At 39.1% G+C, this 19,057-nt stretch overlaps 1 protein-coding gene across 4 annotated transcripts in view; it reads right to left on the minus strand.

The window, feature by feature from the left end:
* The window catches only part of LOC124180219 (four and a half LIM domains protein 2), a 139,928-nt gene that overhangs the window by 97,537 nt on the left and 23,334 nt on the right, over positions 1-19,057 (minus strand). Inside the window, exon 1 of one of the 4 annotated variants that reach the window (XM_046565533.1) lies at positions 2,242-2,338. The exons of 2 other annotated variants lie outside the window; for them this stretch is intronic. Coding sequence is in view for 1 of the 2 variants with exons in the window: in XM_046565458.1 (XP_046421414.1) it covers positions 2,242-4,212 (1,971 nt within the window). In the remaining variant the exon portion in view is untranslated. Of the gene's footprint in view, positions 1-2,241; positions 4,468-19,057 lie in introns of those variants that run through there. One more of the 4 variants, XM_046565458.1, reaches the window with a different exon arrangement.

Below are 19,057 nucleotides of genomic sequence, written 5' to 3' on the forward strand. Positions count from 1 at the left end.
GAGATAGGGATCTATCAAGTTCATGAGTCTTCGGAATATATTCGAACCCAATTCCCATGAGTGTTACTGTCAATTTTCATGAAGGGGGGGTCTAAAATTGCTAAAAATAGCACAAAGCGATATCTGATTGGCATCTTACGGTAATGATAATTTAGACTTTCAGCCTATTGAATGGCCACATAGATTTCGATATGTTGATTTTTCGTCAAGGAAATGGAAGAAACGAACAATGAAACTTGTGCTATAAAATCTGAGAGTAGAAGGATTACTAACAACCCGTTTTGATCGGCGTGTCTAATCAGCGTTTCAACGACACGAATAACTTTCAGAACAATATAACTTTGGTGCATAACCAGCTTATAGTCATGAAAGCTAGCCGCAAAGATTGAACGTTGTATATTTATAAAATCGTCGTTAAATTTTGCCTTACAAAATCGTCTGGTGAAAGGTTTCCGCTTCGATCGTCATCTCTGTAATGTATTCGTAGGCAGGGGGACGTGTTGCACTCGTGTACTTATCACGCATAAACCGCTCAGTGTGACAATGCGGACGAGTAGAAATTGCGATGTGCATACGTGATAATAATCGAGACGATCATCGCCGTCATTTACAATTGTAAACCACAAAGCATAGAGCATATTTCATCGCCGAACGACGTCGAAGTGTTCGAGCACCTTCGGACCTTCATAGGAAAACTGATAATTGCAAATGATCCTCATTTAGATCCAACTCCACTCGGCTACCTCGAGCAACGACCGCGTGCACACGACTCAACGATATGCAGATTCGATCCGGTTTCGTGTGCATGCACGACAAGCGACTGCTTGTTGTAATTAACCGGCTGTAAGCGAGACTGACAATGATTCAGACATGCATCGATGGTGCGACGTGAGCTTGGTCTGTCTTTTCAAAAGAAATAACAAAGTGCCCACCGCTATAGCAGTGACTTTCCATTTTGCTGTTCGACTGTGAAACGTGGCCAGGTTTATGTACGTTGCCATGGATTTGGATTTTGAGAAAATCCGTGGAGGCGCATCTGTCGACGTGTCGTGTGTACCTACATTGGTTATACCTACGTGCTGCAGCAGCGACGGCAATAGAAGCAACAGGCGAACCAGGCCTTCTCTTTGCAAATATGGTCACTGCCCACGTGTGCGAGTCGGTCGTGTGGCGTATAGCCAAATATTGAATAGCCGGGAGGAATACTAGCTGATATCTGCACCCGGCTATATTTAGTCATCTTGAATAACGATCGCAAATGATTCTTACTAATTATCATACTTCTTTTCACATTGACGCATACCTAGGTTAACGAACTCGCAACACGAAAGCATCGGCAACATTCTGCGACAGCATCTTCATCGTGGAAGCAAAGTCAAGCCAACGAAGAGACGGCGGATGTAAAGAGGTATTGAGCTGATTCAAAAAGGAAAAAACGTAACGAACTTGTTTCAAATGAACAGAAATTCGTATATACGAGGCACAAAGAAATCTCCCAAGCCTTGTCCGTCGATAGAAATGTATAAAGTCGGAAGGCCTGAGAAGAGGTGAGAAGAATAACGGCAGTGACGAGCAAATAAATGAATGATCAGTAACGGTATCGCGAAGCAATTCATCGATATGGACCGGACGTCGTTGCGTTGATCGGATTTGAGTCCCGATCATCGTACAACGGAGTTTTGGTATGATGAAAGTGGGTATTTTTTTAACGTGCTCTTTTTTGACAGCTATTGTTAGCGCGTTAGCCGATTGGTTGGACACATCCGAGCTTGCAGGAGTACAAAGGCCAATTTTATGAAACACATAAGCGACGCACGTCGACACGGAGAGATCGTATCTAACAACGTGTCCTATGGAGTCCTACACAATATATGGTAAGTAAGCATATGGAGGCGTGTGGTGACATTTACGTGACGTATATTAAGCAACTCCGCATCTTATGTAACGAAATCTTGGCGGTGGTTTCTTTTTACATTTTTTTTTTTTCAACGCGTTGCTGCTGCGGAAAGTGACGTGAGGTGTGAAAAATATAGTGTATAAGTAACTGGTCACTCGTGCGCAGAAACTCGCTCGGCCCACGATCATCGCGCATGTTAATAAATATCGTGCGCCTCCATTTACACCCAGCATGATCGGGACTGTGTGGCGGCCTACGAGATGTCAGAGATCAACAGGCTGACGGAAGTTGAAAAAGGAACGAAAAAACAAGAAAAACAATAAAGTTTCAACTCATCCTCGTACCCCTTCTCTGTAGCTCCACATTTTTCTGGCAGGTGTGCTAGCGCTTGTCCAATCCAATCTATCCATGTCCCCCCTTTTCGGCGAGTGGTTCTCGTTGTCGTTTCTCCGGTTGTTCCTGATGCCGTTGTTTGTTTCCTCGGTAAAGAGCGCGCCACGTTTCGATCGCCCCTCGTTCGAGTAATGGTCCTCCGACGGGTTACGAATCCTAATGGTAACCGGCTCGTTTCTCCGTCCATTCTGATGCTGAAGACCTCTGTCAACTTCGACCGTACTCCGGGTCGACTTCCTGCTGGTCCTCAACTCCCCGCGACCACGTTCGTGAGTAGATTCAACGGCTTCCATCCTAGGCGGTGAGGCAAACCTCTCCCGAAATTGATCATCCTCGGACTGATCCCCGACCCTGCCTTCCCCGAAGCTGTACGTTTCCTTGATCGGACTGCGGTTTCGTCGCACGTATTCCTCCTCGTGCTGATCATAATTGACGCGATCGGGTGACCTGAGTTTGCTGTTTTCCTGCAGGTACTTTACACCGAATTGCTTGTTCGACTCGTACCAATCCTTCGCGTTGTACGTCGCGGATCTTCTCTCATCCTCGAATTTGAGATCCCTATCATCAGGCGGGGTCAGAGGTCGCATGTGCCTCCCGTTTCTCTCCTGGCTCTGCGTCAGCTCATCCCTAACCTTCAGGGAACTCCGCCGCCTGACTTCCGGCTCCCGTTCCCTACCGGAGTGCGAATTCTTCCTCCCCAATTCCGGGTCCTTTCGAGGTCCAGGCAGCGCTCGCTCGTACCTCTGAATCTGGACGTCGAACTTCTCCGGTGAACCGGAGTAAACGTGGCTCCTCCTCTTCCCCGACGATTCCTTGGGCTTCTCGTCCTGTTCCCGAGCCCTCTGACGTCCAGAGCGTTCCAGGCTATACGTGTCGCTCCTTTTCCGGAAACCAGCATCGTTCGATTCCCTGTAATCACCGTTGGTCCCGCTCCTTCGTTCCAGAGATCTGAAGCTCGGAACTTCCACCTGCTCATCCTCATACTTGTCTCCATTTTGCCATTCGTCGTGCCTCTCCCTCGAGGATGACCTGACTTTTGCCTGGTACAACTTGGCGCCGTTTTCCCGACCGATCGGCGACCTCTGACCTTGCTCGGACTTCCGTCCAGCCCAAAGCGGTTCCTGGATCTCGTTGGTTTTGAACCTGTTGATAAGTTGCCTGATTTTATCGTTGTCCCTGTTTTCCGGGGACGGATTACCGCCGTACCTTCTCTCGGTCGAGCGTTCGGGCGATTCACCGCCTCGACTGGTCCCGAGATTTTCGATTTCTCTCAGCAGGGCTCGATGGCTAGGCCTATGCCCCCCTACCCGATCATCCTGCCGATCTGGTGAATTGATCGATGATCTTTCGCGACGTGGTCGAGGATTGTCACGAAGGTTGTTCGTCTTGTTCAGTTTGTGCCTGTCACGCTCAAGATCAGGCGATCGACTCTTTCCCCTCCATTTTCTGTCAACGGGATGATCATCCCCGGCGTCATCGAGATCCGGGGAGCTGTGCTTCACCCTCGACTTTCCGTTTGAAAGCTTTTTTCTCTCCTTCTGCTCGACTCCGTTCGACTTGAACAAGTCGAGCCGAGACTTTCTGTCCGCCTTTAGACCCACATCTCTTTCCCCGATGATGTCATGGATGTTCCAGGATCCAAAGTGATCCCGACTTCTCTTGTACAGAAGGTCGGGATCCTCGTCATCGTCCGGCGGTGACGCGTACCCGTTTGTTTCCTTGTCGTACTTCGCCTCGCTCCTTTCTGGGAAACCGTCGTATTTCCCTCGGGAATCCTTGCGGGAAACTTTGTTCCGTGAACCATCAAAGCCGGCCTTTTCTTTCGGTTCCCAACCGGAACTGAAGTAAGTCCGAGACTTCGACGACAGCAATGACGTCGGTTTTGGTTCCTCCTTCGCCGAGCCTCGAAGGCGGGACGTCATTTTTGTCAGGAACGGAATCTTGGATGATTTTCCACCACGAATCAACGAACCCGAGCAAATATCACCAGATCATCACTCAACACAGTCTAAATTTATGCACGCGGTAAAATCGTAGTATAAATTTTAACGATTGTAATATTTATCTTAAATCACATAAAAACTGTTACTATATCGAAATATATTCTACAACTACAAACAGCACGCAGCTATCCGGAACTTCGATCACTTCGTCACAATCAACGGGAGGAGACCGTGATTTGTGTAAAAAAAAAAAAAAAAAAAAAAAAGAAATGAATAAAAAAAATTGCAAATGAAAACAGAGGAAAGCTCGCTTAGAACTGAACAAACATCACGCCGACACGGAGACTCAAATTATGAACCAACTACAGTTGCTCCGACCGCGAAATAGACTGTCGAATCTTGCCTCCTCACTCCTTCGGCCAGTCGCACTGAATCACCAAATTTAATTATCACTCGTCGGTAAGAGAGATAGAGATAGAGACAGAGAGAGAGAGACGGCTATAGAAAAGAGAGAGGGAGAGAAATGGAAGGAAAAGACGTGAAAGGTAAGAAAAAAAATCGATTAAAATAGGTGTTTTGCCGCGAAAATATAATACTCTCGCAGCTCGAACGAAAGGTCGTACACCGTGCGGCAGTCGAATAAAGTTTATTAATCAAAAATTTGACTCTCTCACAGAAGCCACATTAATTTGTAAACCGCACAAACAAAAATGAGCTTCGGGGTTCTCCAGGAGGCGAGAGGTGTACGAGACTTGTCTCGGTATCCTCGATTGCGGGAAAATGGTTCGATCTTCGTTTACAATTAACGACCGGGTGACTTTTGCACAACGCGTTTACACCAGCGACATACCGATACGCTGGATCTAAGGAGTGAATTTTTTCACATTTAACGTTCCTTCCGTTGTTGTTTTTTTTTGTTTTTTGCTTTTTTTTGTTTTTGGTTTTTCTTTTCACAGAATTTATACGGCAATGAACGGGAATCGACGAGGAAGGCAAAGAACGAGAAACGATCGTCGGCCGGAGGCTGCAAGTCCCGTCTGACTCTGTGTTGAGCCAACGCTACGCGGGAGGGAACGACGGACTGACGGACGAACTGCAGGAGGCCGGTTCGCGGCCACGCGAGAAAGCAGCGTGGTGTGCGCAGGTGGTGAAGTACCTACCTATCAACCTACCTACCTGAGGACCGTCCTTGGACAGATTTATACGGAGGACGAATCTTAACGGGCGCTGGCTTTTGCAAAATATACGCTCTTTTATCGCCAGCCAATTTTTACGCTGTACGATTCGTGCGTTAGAGGTGTTCCACGTATAGGTGGACGCGCAGATTTACCGTGTTCACGGTTATACACGTGAGACTAACAGGTTTTCGCCAGAAGTACCGAACTTTAACCAAAAATAACGGTTCGAAGAGAAAAAAGAAACGAAAGTAACGACTGTGACTTAATGACGCGCGGGAATTTTGCTGGTAGCGCTGTCGTTGTCATTATCATTGTTGCTGTTTGTATTACCGTTGACATTTTGCTTCGTATCGAAGGTCTGATAACGTAATAGCTGTGGCCAAAAAATTCGTCAAGTATGGATCACTGAAATCTTCGTCAGAATTTAAGTCGTTTCATTTACCAAAATTATAACGAGTGTAGTGATTTGATTTTTTGAATTGCTATGAATTTATTTGTTGAATATCCGCAAGTCTCGAATTACATCTGAACGAAAAATTAGACAGTAGAATTAATTTCAAAAGCTTCGAACGTGGGTTTGATATTTACACCCACACTGAGACAAGAGTCATCTATGATTAAGACAAGAAATGTTTACCTCACTCAGTCAAGAAATCACGAAAGATCGATTCTTCGCAGTGCAAAAATTTGAACAGTATCATTTTTTAACAATTTTCTTATTTTCATTTGATTAACGCGAGTGCTAAAACAAGCATGAATATTACGATTGTCGTCAGGGTTCATTTTTCACAGCCATTCAAAATTGGAAGCACGTGGAATCTGGTTATCGCTAAAAAATTTGTATTATTTAACAAATGTAGCCAAAATTCAATTTTATGCATATGTGCAGTGTGTGAACACGTGTTTAAATTCAGACGCAGTATTTCCAAGAAGTTAGATTTTCACCGTTTCTACGATATATCTTAAAACCTTCTTTTTTTTTTGGTATCGTCTGGCAATGACTCACACTAAGTCATGTTTCCGGAAACTGATTTTTCTACTCATCGTTGTCTAGCTGTCTTGACCTGACTTACAAAAATTGCGCACACAATTATTGATAACAATTCAGCGGTGTGAGGAAAAGACTATCAATGGACCAATTGGGATTACGGGATAAAAGTTTTTGTGTCAGCATAAGCAATTTTGAACACATTTTGAAATAGGTGAAGAAGGTACTCGCAACGTACGGAAATAAATTTCCACTGACAAAAATGTGTCCTCGAAAGACAGTTGAATTTTTTTTATCAAATAATGCGAAATACTTTCAATTTTCTATTCAGTAAACTCAAAATGTCACGCATGCCTCTTCAGCGAGGTTTTCTTAATAATTATTCCGAAATACCTTTCGCACATGACGAAGTATCGTGGAGATGATGGATCGTAATCAATTCAATCAACAATTTCATTCATCCATACAGCCGATAATCGGAGAAAACTTTAAAGCGAGTTATCAAAAGTGAGTCAAAAAACATCGGGAAGCAAAAAGGGAAACAAGTGGCTTTGGATTGGCCGTGAACCAGCCCTCAAACTTTTCGTTCTCACACTGCAGGTTCCAAGTTTATAGAGAAAAAAAGAACAATATCCAATTCGAATTTCTAACTACAAATGCAGATTCGTGATTAACGCTTCTAAAGCCCTCGGCTACCATGTTACATGAAAATATGACGATTTTTTTGTATTTTGCACCACTACAATGGAACCACCATTACAAGTTTTAGAAATCTGATCATGGATTGTTTATCGGTGACCCAAATAACCTCGGCCTACCAATTTTAACCAAAATCGGAATATTTTTAGATTTTTTTCCACCCTGTTGGATCGCCATTTTGAATTTCGCAATCTGACTTCAGATTCGTGATCAGCCACCCAACAAACCGAAGAATACCAATTTTCATCAAAATCCAAATGATTTTAGTTTTTTTTTCAGCTTATCGAATACGCCAAATTTAAATTTTGCAAATCTGACCTTATATTCTCGATTAGCGACCCGAAGAACCTCACGGTACCAATTTTCATTCAAATCCATTAATCCATTCTCAAGGTATCATAATTTTCATTTGATTTTTTGGAACTTTGTTATTTAAATAATTGAAAAACTACCGAACCGATCAACGCCAAAATCTAATCAGTTCTAAATTTGGAAAAGCCGCGTCGATCGAGGCCAAAATCATTGAAATCCGTTATTTCGTTCTCCAGATATCGTCGGACAAAAAAAATTGATCACACAGACAAATTTCCATCTGAAAATGATCGGAGGTGATTTTATAAACTTCAAAACGTGGAGATCTAGCACGTAAACTCAAAAACAGAGAAACGGAAATTTAAAAAAGAAAGACCGTCGAGGTGAGGGAATCAGCGAGGAGATGTGCAATCGTAGAAGAGACACCTTGCGGCCTCGACTAATTAACTTTAAACACATCCGGCGATTTTCCGTCAGATTTTCACCGCGTACCATTATTTCTTCTCTTCTCTCCTCTTCGCGATTTCATTTGATTCTTTGGAGGGGAGAGAACGACGAAAAGTCGTAGCTGAGGTTGCAACTACGGCGGATATGGAAAAAAGAATAGAATTGCCATTCTGTATACCTTAACGCGTCTATGTAGGCTAAGCCGGCTGTGATCGATTTCACGACCCATTTGACATGCGTAAATGTGAAATCAAGGTCATCGTTCATAAATCTATGATTACACTGTAGACACATCATCGGGCCACGATTCCTCGCTTATAGAAAATGTCCCTGTCCGTGTACAGTTTTTAAATCGCAACTCACCGGATAAAAATATTCCCATAGCAATCGGCGACGTGATCGCAGAGTTGTAAACAAAGCTATAAGAATCTAGCGATCCGCATCAAGAGTTTTAAACTTCTGCGTGACTGAGCGCTCTCACGTGACTTTAAATATGCGAGTGACGAAAGAGAGAGAAATAAAAAAAAAAAAAAGAAGAAGAAAAAAAACTCATCAAATCAAATTAAATTCGCTGCTAATACCAATCGTACCGATTGCCACAGGCAAACAATTAGGCATCTTCAAAAACTCGTGTGTCATTTAATCGGTCAATGTTTAAACATAAATAAGAATTTACCGTTAAATTTTTTTTTTTTTTTACCTCATTTGCGTGATCGCGCAACGCGCTTTGCGATTATTATACCTGAAAATTACCTCATGGCTCGTCTCGTATTACAAAAATCCAATAATCGGCTGCAACATCGGTTTATAACTGCAGCACTCGTGAAATTACGCGTTTTTTTTTTTTTTTATTTTTTTTTTCAATACTCATCGTCGAAGTAGGTAAAAGTTGAAAGCCTGGCGTAGATACGAGACGAACAATAACTCTGAGTCATCGAGAAAATTCTAGGCTCTATATACTTGGAGATATTCTCGTAGAACAACACCCGAGGCATTTGTTTAATGACAGCTATGATTTAACTCTTTACAATTAGCTGCAAGGTAGAATCTGGACGAATCCTGGTCGAGACCTTTAGACTAATTACGACTCGACTGGTAAATTGCAAAATTTGCAAATTGACCAGCGTTTTTCTGCGGTAATTTGCGCAGGTTTTTACTGAAAATCAGAGAAAATTGTAACAGTAGAAAATAATTATAGATAATTCACTTCAACCTATTTAGAACAAAGCAAGTAAAGTTGAGCTGAAAACTTGTTTGCTCAATATGTTACGTTTACGTATAGAGAAAAAATATGGACTTGTTGTTAGTTGAAAATAAAACTACAACTTTCTGCAACATTTTCTTTAATATAAAGTCTCTTACTCCGTAATATTTCGAAACTTGATGTGAATGGTAGATTTCAATTTTTATCTACAAATTCATTGTTCATTCGTTACTTATTTCTGTAGGTATCGTGTCGTTCAGAGTGTTTGAAAAAATTTCAATGTTACTCTGTACGTGTAACTTTTTCACGTTTCCACTGTCTCATATTTTTAACGTTTCGTGATATTTTTTTTTTGTAATACTCCGTTCTGTCCGATCATCTCCGTCAAGCGAAGTTACTCGTGCATGACAGGCATTAACGGTCTATAAAATTTGTTTAAAAAATTCGCGAATAGTGAACGGTAATAAATGACTAAATTCAACTCGCTGCAGTCAATCCACAAAATGTCTACTGATTTAGTGATTGTGAAAACAGCGTCACTAATGCCGTCACTAAAAAACACTAATGCCGTGCAGAAACAAACTTTTATTCACACTCAGAGTTTTGCAAGATCCAAAAATTGAACGATTTTAACAAAATTCGTGCTTTCAAATTTTCGGATCGTTTCTCCGTACGTGAATTTCTTGCCAAAATAGTATCGCTAGATTTTTAGTTGTACTAGGATAAACAACAACTTTAAGATTAAGATAATTTTATCGATCTATTCCACTTTTGATTTTCAAATCTTAAAAGTGAATAGTTTTTCAAGAAAAATATTTAGCTGTTTAATCAGTGATAAGTTTCTCTCGTCTCTCATCCGATGTACGAAAAAATATCCAACCCCAGAATCCGTTACCAATAACTGCTGACCCCGGAATTCGTCACACATTTCTGTGCGATTTCTTGGCACCAAAAGTATTCGTTCGATTTTCCCCGAAGGACGTGACAATGCGCCAAGAATTCAGGTTTGAGCATTGCCGAGTCACATCGTCCCGATGCACGTACAGAATTTGCGAAATTTCCCAATCTCTGTATAAGGCATGACTAAACGCACCGACAGACGTCATCCTGCGGTTCATCAAAACGCGTGGGCGAACCGGAGCTCCAGAGTCGGTTTCGTTGCATTCCAAGCATCTCTAATCTATCCTGCAGACGGTTTTCTTGTTTTTGGCCCGCGCCGAGTGTAATTTATTTCACCAAATTTCGTTTCATCCTTTTTTTCCTGCATCACTTCTTTCCATTCCAACGCGAGTTTTGCATTTTACCTGTTCGAATATTTTCCACGATTTCTTGGCAAGGTCCTTAAAATTCTTTCCACCTTTATTCGCGCCGTGGTTGGTTAGTTTTTTTTTTTTTTTTGTTACAGTTTCACAAAACGATCATTTTCGTCATAAAGGCAAGTGATACAACGCGTTCCGAATTTGAAAAGTTTCGAAAGCGCTCAATTCCAAATTATTTGGTGGCGTAACTTGAAGTAAAGAAATCAAACTTTTACGAAACGAAAAACTTTTCAAATTCGAAATATCAACCCTACCCCTCCAAATTCTTTCGGCCGATTCAACTACCAGAAAATTGCACGTCTCGAGGATTACTTTCTTTTCAGAATTATCGGAATTTTTCAGGCTCATATTCGCTGACTTGATCATTCCGCCGATCAGTAAATCTAAAAAAATCCGAGGATATCAAAGCTTGGCAAATCATCGTCGAGCTTATCACTGATCAATTGGGAATATTAACAAGAAACCTCTGCGTTTTCAACGTCTCCGAGCCTGCAGAGAGACACTTTGAATCTTTCATCAGAGTGTCACAGACCGAAGAATTTTTCGTCGGAACCCAATTACGTACGTCGGATCAAAGGGACATCGAGGCCACTTGCTCCTAAAATTTTTCACTTACTCTCCCTCGTCCCGAGCTTGAGAGCTTGCGAGTTCGGGGTACGATTATCGGGCCTAAATCTGTGCTAGATGAAAGCGATCGAAAGTGTGAGAAAAATTGAGAGAAAGATGAGAAGCTTCAGTTTTAGTCACAACCTTAGATTCTTCTACGATCCGATCGTCTCTGGATTAATTTTGCCGTCAATTCGTTTCGTTTCTTTTTTGTCTCTAGGCAGGTGAGGAAAATGAGTCGATTCTGAGTAAAAATTGGATCGACGATTTCGTTTTCGTTTACTGGGTCACGTCGTGGAGACGGCATGAATAAAAGATCTCAATGCCGTCTCGTGAGATGCACGTATGCGTGTATACACGTACGTAAGGATGAACTTACCGAAAGTCGAAAGCCGCGTACGGCGTGTCACAATTATTCTGCAGCAATACATACAATGTACAGTGCAGCCGATCGTTGTATAAGGAGGTGAGTCATTCGGTAGCTCGACGGTTCAAAATGCCCGTAACGCAGTGAAAGGGTTACGTCTGTGATTTCAATTCGATCTGATAAATCGAGACTCGGAATCAATTGTGCGGTAGAGTCGGCAGGCTTGACAGGCGACGGGGATTAAAGAGGAGAGAAAAAAAAATATATAATACATGCATATATATTGAATATATAATATATATTTATAATATATATATTTTTTAAGATGTAAGAAAGAGAAAAGGCTCTGTAGCGGTAAACAGGGATTTGAATAATCCTCTATTCGTGATATCTTTTGTCAAAATATTTTTACACGCGACGAATAGATTGTCAAAAGAATCATCTCTATCGAATATATACTCGATAATGAAGACGGTTCTAATATACTAATTGTAAGTATTGAGAATGTTGATAATGTTAATCTACAATTCGTCAAAATCTCAAACTGTTGGTTTAGTTTGGGTTACATATTATTTAAAAATGCGAAAGCTTGTAAAGTGATTGTGAAATTATCTAAACGAATCAAAAGTGTAACATTCAAAATTCGCATCGCAGATGTTGGTATTTAAATTGACAGGTTTGTTAAGTTTCTTTGAAATAGCCTGTTTATATCGATTCTCTGAAACGATGTCAAATGACACAAATTTCGCACCGTTTTTTCAGGATTATATATCAGAGAAGCTTGAAAAATTCCTAAATTAGATCTGACTAATTTTGTACCACTTATATTTTTCTTCTTCCGGTTTTAATTTTTTTTTTTTTTTTTTTTAATCACAACAGCTGTAAGCAACAATGGATATACAATTAGAGATTTCCCTGATCGATTGCATAGATCTTGTTGCAACGGTCCGAAGTAATTACTCGCTGCAATTACACTCATTTCATATATTTATTCGAGATATCTACAATCTCATGCAAAAGTAAACGTAAATATCATTGTTGTAATAGCATGTAACATTTTAGTAAGTACAACATTATCGAATGAATATTGAAAAAATTGAAACGATAGTCGAGGGAAACTAATTTATCATTTAACAAGATTTTTTATTTGAATTTCATGCACTTCTGAACGCAAATAACTCGATTTGTAAAAAAAAACGCTACCGATCCGTTGTTTCGGTTCCAAATATAGATTGCACCGTGTACAATTATTTTTCCTCGAATGTAATAAAGTGTAAACACGAAAACTCGAATCCGATTATTGCAATCGTAAGCGTTCACGTATAAATATGTAATAACTGTTGCTGAAATTTACGTTGGTAAATGAATCAGAAAATAGTGAAAAGGTTTAAAATTATGGGTATAATAAACGGTAATAAATTGAAATAATTTGCATTCGTAATTTACGAGCATAAATCAATATCGCAACATGGGTAAGAAATTAATTCAATCGCGGTACTAATTGAATCGATTTAATTTACCAAGTCGGCTTAGACGGATCACCGGATACAAGATAGGTCTCGATTATATCTCGACAGCAACCAACCGCGGCATCGAGCGGAAAAGTCAAGAACGTACGAGCCACTTTACGACTAATCGGTAAGTCAGATATCTGCCACAAAGTGGGATCGCTTCCAGGCAGCGTCGTGATCCTCGCAACAAAATTATCGAGCCAAAACCTCGGTCGTTCGCACGTCGTTGAAAGGAAGTTCAATTTCACATCCAGGGTTAATAGAATTCCTTAGAAACTATCCGTCAATTCTATTCCAACGCAGAAACAATTGCGAATCTGTAAACACGAAGCTTTCGAATTGAGAAGGATGGTTGATGAGCGAAAAAGCGATGCATTTTATCAATTTTATCGCGAAGTAATCGCACATCAAAGTATTTATCAAATTAGTATATTCGTGACGTGCGATAATTTTTTTGGAAAATACAAAAATAGACGTTACTTAATTATACCTGTACGAAAGTTTGGATATCGATGTTTTAATTCAAATCATTTCCAAATGATGGAAAATCTAGTACATTTTTGCAATTTCACTTCACGATGCAGATCAACATTATTCAGAAAGTTATTTTCTGCAAAGTCGCTGAAACAGATTTTCGTTTCAGTGCCCAACTATTCGATATTATCGTTTGTTGATTATAATCGATACAGAGATGCAGTGTTGTAAGATTCAATATTCGCAAATGTGACAAGATGATGGAAAAAAATGTTTACGTTAGATTTTAGGAAACAGTCTTCTCAATAATAAATCGACAGAATCTATCTATTTTTTCACCATTTGCAAGCAATTTAATATAAACCATTGACAACTAAGCTTTGGTTTTAAATTCCAGTGTTCATTATTTTTTTTATTTTGCAAAAAGCATTGATATATTTCACGCACCGAACAAAATGAACGATTAATCAATCTTCAGCGATTGCAGCGTTAAAAATAAATATCTCTTTAGTTGTCTTTAGTGAGAAATAGAAAAATAGGTAAATAGTGTTTTGCTAATTGTTATTCTGAAATTGGCTGACATGTCGCCTGGTTAAATGAAAACGGAGTGTAATTATTATTTACTAGTATCATCCTACGCGATGAACACAATAACTTTCACGGACATATGAAACGTACAAACAATACGGTATAAATTGCAATTTGCAATTACAATTTGCAAATGATACACGTCTCTCTGGGTGGGCCAGGATGACATTCGGTTACAACGTGGACACCTTACATATATACAAATTCGGAGTGATGTCAGTGTTCGGGAAGTGCGCGGTGACGTCAGATGATTGATCAAAATAATTGCCTATCGATATGCGGTTTAGTATTTCCGCGGTAAATAACACGGGTCAACGAAAAAACTTTTTTTTCGAGTTCATATTTTTTAAAAATAAATTTCGATTCTGTACATCAAATCTTACAAAAAAATCTTCATTTATTACTTACAAAGTTTGCTTTTGTCTTTTTTACGTTAATAAGTAATCACCGATGAACATGAATTTTGAGTCTGGGTTCTAGATGTTAAATTTTTATTTTCAAAGTATGCTTTTGCAGAAACTAGAACGAAATTGCGGATTTCAAGAAAAATCACCTATTTTCTCAAATATTTATTCTAAATAACAATTAAACAAACTTCAGTATCGCATCTAAATCACTTTTATTGAAAAATTTAAATGCCATACTGAAATTTGTTTAATCGTTATTTACAATAAATGTTTGAAAAAATAAATAATTTTCCCTTAAGATCCGAAATATCATTCTGGTTTCTTCTAAAGCATACTTTAGCTAATAAAACGATTTTTTCTTTATTTATTAGTTACGTGGAAAAAATGAAAATTTGACATCTAGAACCCAGAGTAAAAATTCGTGTTAACCGGTGTAACGAAACGAGTCCCGACTTCGCTCTCCGTAATTCCTGCAAATCCATTAGTGTTCGGCATCTCTCCTCGAATATCTACAACTCATGCTTGCGGAAAATCATCAAAGTGCGAGAATTATCTTAAGTAATTACATCATGCAGCATTACGTCAAATAGTTGTGGCGTTAGAGCAACTCAGGCCACTCGTAACTGGTTGAAAAAAAATACCTTATCGCATTTATGGCAAAGATTTTCCAACTACCTTAATTTCAACTTCAAATAAAATCAGCAGTGAATACTGTTACATTATTATTATTATTCTTGTTCTTGTTCTTGTTCTTGTTGTTGTTGTCATTAAATGAATGAGATGAAATTTTTGTGCCGTTTTATTCAGAGAGGATAAAATGCTATTTATTCTCCACTCAATTTTCGAATAAATGTTATCTAATATACGTATGTTCGTTTTCCTTTTTTCCTCTTTGTCTTCTCGTCTTTGCAACGAGCGAAGCAGCATTAGCTGCTGCTGGTATAATTGATGGGCGTTTCGTGTTTCAAGTATTTTACCGTAACTTTAGCTTTAGCCCAATTTTCCCCGAATAAATAAAGGGGTATACCCGACACTCGAAAGTTTTTCGTTTTTACAGATTTTCAGTGCCGTCGTCGAGAAGCAGTCTATACGCCGTGATACCCGCATCACTAAGATCATTGACAACGAAACGTCAGATTTTTCAATGGAATACCAAAGCGTAATCGCAGGGTCAAAAAAATGGTAAAACAAAAAACAATTCCACTGCTAAACAATGACGAAAATTGTTTCTTAACGATAGTGAAAGTTTTTCCGGTCATTTTCCGAACTATAAAAAAATATTCCTTGGATCACAAAGTGAAAAATTGATGTACGAACTTCTTGATCACTTTGACGCAGTTTCAGTGATATCTTCGCACGCTTAATGCAGGGTGGTCAAAAATTTTTGGGGAAAAAAATTCCATTACATTTCCAGATTTCCCAGAACCTAAAACCTAGTTTTCCCAAACATTTTCCCAGTTCTAGCGAGTTACTAAAACCTAAATAGTTTAGGTTATTAACTCTATATTCGGTTCAAATTCAATTCGAATTGGAAAAAAAAAATGTAATGTACAAAACAATCGGTTAAGTTTTTTTTTTTTTTCGACGTAAAAAAGTAAATTTGAAACATCAAAAAATCATTTCTAATTCCCAAGGTAGAAAACTGATATTTTCAATTTCTTCCACGACCCAAATAACAATCCCCTGACAATCCCCCGTTTTCCACGATCACTTTTAAATTTCCTCACTGAGAGAAATTTTTAGTTCCGGTTGCCGCTCGGTCCTTAACAATTTTCATTTTTTACCACAATGCAAAAATATAGTTCCAGGTAGAAAATGAAAATTAATTTCCGTAATCCGTAATTCCAAAAATATTCAAACAGTTTGTTTTTTAACGATACCTGTTTTACCGAATTTTTCTAGTTACTGTAACAAATAAAATTTTCCTCATCGCTGAAGTTCCCAGGTTTTTAAGTTCTTCCAAGCCCTGTGGCCAGCATGTGGAGTGCAGTTTTTCAATTACCATACGTGGAGAGCGGATCAGGGTTTGACTCGCGTGTTCAACAACCCATAAATCCCGTCTAAAACCGCGGAAACGTTACGGCAACCTGTTTACGTGTAATACGTAGACGTACGTATTTATATTTCCTCTTTATTTGCCAATGGAACAAGCGCGCTGTCTCGCAGGCAGTGAGTTAAAAATCAACGCGACGAGTTTGGATCGACGACACAAGGCCCGACGGCATGTTGTGCAGCCTTGGCGTCTTTCCTGCCTGCCCAGTTCGATAAGTTATAATTTTATGCAAAAGGTTATCTTATTGTCGCGTCGTATATCATTTATGGATTGTCTATAATACTCGTATATATTTAGAAATTGTCACACGCTGCTTGCGACTGCAATTATATGTATACAGGGCATTCCGTACCAACTCACCGAGCCCGTGATCCCGACCAACTTCAATTCTTCTGATTCTTATATAATAATATGATCGACCTTCCTCCGAAAGCACGGAAACTTTTTTAAAACTGTTGTCTTTTTTTTAAATTTAATTCGTTATTCAAGCTATTTCAAAAACATCATTTTTTCCAAAAAAAAATTCACACATTCCATGATATGAAGCGATGATTATAAGCCCAGAACGAGAGTGTGATTCCGGTATTTTCTATTTCCGCATTGGGATTCAAACATTTTATTTCAACCATTTCAACGCAATTAAGTTATACCATTTTTTGTTTCGACGATATTTCTCGAAATTTCCGAAAGATGAAGAGTTATAGACAACAAGTATAAATAGTTGTAGTATGCATGTTCGATAAAATATGTAAAAAATCATATGAAAAATTACAGAAGCACAAATCATCAGACGTAAAACGTGAAAAATGATGTATAAAAGTGAACTTTACAATCTTTGCACTATTATTTATTCCAGTATATCCGACGATTCGCGCTTTCGTAATCTATTTTGTGATTTTTTACGTATTCGATCGAATTCGTAACACACGTCGTGTAATAAATTACACGTGAATTTCAGTCACAACGTCTTATAGTACAACACACGATCATTTTGAGTGGAGGGAACATGACTTACAGGCTTCAGGTGTGTAAGAACGTCGTTGGTGCGAAGTTGGGTCCCTCTGAAAGCAACATTCCCAAACGCTTATGTCACGGACGTATATAGAGATGCATGGAAACTTTTCGGTTCACCCTATGTATCCGAAAACCACCGGCTATCTGTTTACATCCTCGTTAAACGACGCGTAGATCTACGTCATAAATTCCAGATACATCGCCGTATGTAGCCGTAATGTATTATCACATGCCGATCGTTATGCGCGTCCTTATGCGTCATTTTAAAAACTTGTTATTCCGATCTGTAACGATTCGATTATACTGATAAAACTAGGCGAAAACTAGGTTTCATCGCGACAAAAATATGCGATTTCTGCATCGTTCATCTCGTATCACGCGACGAGATTTCGACAATAGAGTGTTTGAACATGAAAATGCAAATGTTGTATTTCTTAAATTTCAAAAACGAAGAAAAAAGATACTGGCATAAGTAAGTACTTAGCGTGATTATAGTTGACAATAATACACAGTCGACTCACTGCAACACTAACTTTGTTTGTTTAGTCTGCTAAATTTTTTTCAGTCGAACGAGGCCTGAACATCAATCTACACTAGCATCAAATTATCGCAATAGTTGTAAGAAAAAACAGTTGTAATAAAAGAGAATAGTAACACATAACGACTGGATTTACTGGCTACACTGAGAGAAATTTTCAGTTCCGCTTACCGCTCAGTTCTCAACGATTTTCATTTTTTACCACAATCGAAAAATATAGTTCCAGGTAGAAAATGAAAATTAGTTTTCTAGCTGTTACCGGAAAGTCTAGTATCTCTTACTATTCTTTCTCATTACGATCAACGTTACTGTATTTTCTTCTAACTGTTGCGAAAATTTACTGCTTGTGCAACAATAAATTGACGTTAAAGGCTTGTTTAACTAAAGTAGTACAGTGAACCGAACAAACTGATTTTGCGTTGCAATTACCAAAAAAGAATGGACGAAATCGCAAAATGGTTAGGCGTACCTCGTTTTTCGTGATTCCAACGATATTTAAACAGTTTTTTAATGATACCCGTTTTACTGAATTTTTCTAATTAGTGTAGAAAAACAAGTTTTCATTTTGTGCCTATGAAACTATCCAATTACCCGCTACGTTAAAACATGAAAACAATTAGGTACTGACTGTACAGTGATCGGGTCTAGAATTGTTTTGTTCCAATGGCGGTATAAATATATAACGTAAATATTTATTCTTCTTACTCCACTTTTATAGTTGAGCAAACAGTAGGTACCGATATTTATATATGAATGTTTCATCGAGTAGACGAAGATTGATTGATTGAGATAAAAGTTAAGAGAGGGGGAGAAAATACGAAACCGAATATTCCGCGGTCCCCGCGTAGTCGTGTACGTAATGTATATATATATGTATATATACATGTAATACATACCAATATGTATTACAGCCGTATACGCGTATTTCGTTCGTTTATTTCCCATTTTGCAAGGGAGATTAATGCAGTGTCTGATATTCGTGCAATGATGCAGGAAAAATTCATAAACGACCAAGCCATCCATCCATCGATCCCTTCAATTACTCTCGACACGTTACACACGCATAGAGAAAATAACGAACAATCGCAAAATTTTCGCGCCGTTGTAACGATCAATTAA

The sequence above is a fragment of the Neodiprion fabricii genome, chromosome 1, assembly GCF_021155785.1.
Source record: "Neodiprion fabricii isolate iyNeoFabr1 chromosome 1, iyNeoFabr1.1, whole genome shotgun sequence".
In the NCBI taxonomy this organism is placed as follows: domain Eukaryota; kingdom Metazoa; phylum Arthropoda; class Insecta; order Hymenoptera; family Diprionidae; genus Neodiprion; species Neodiprion fabricii.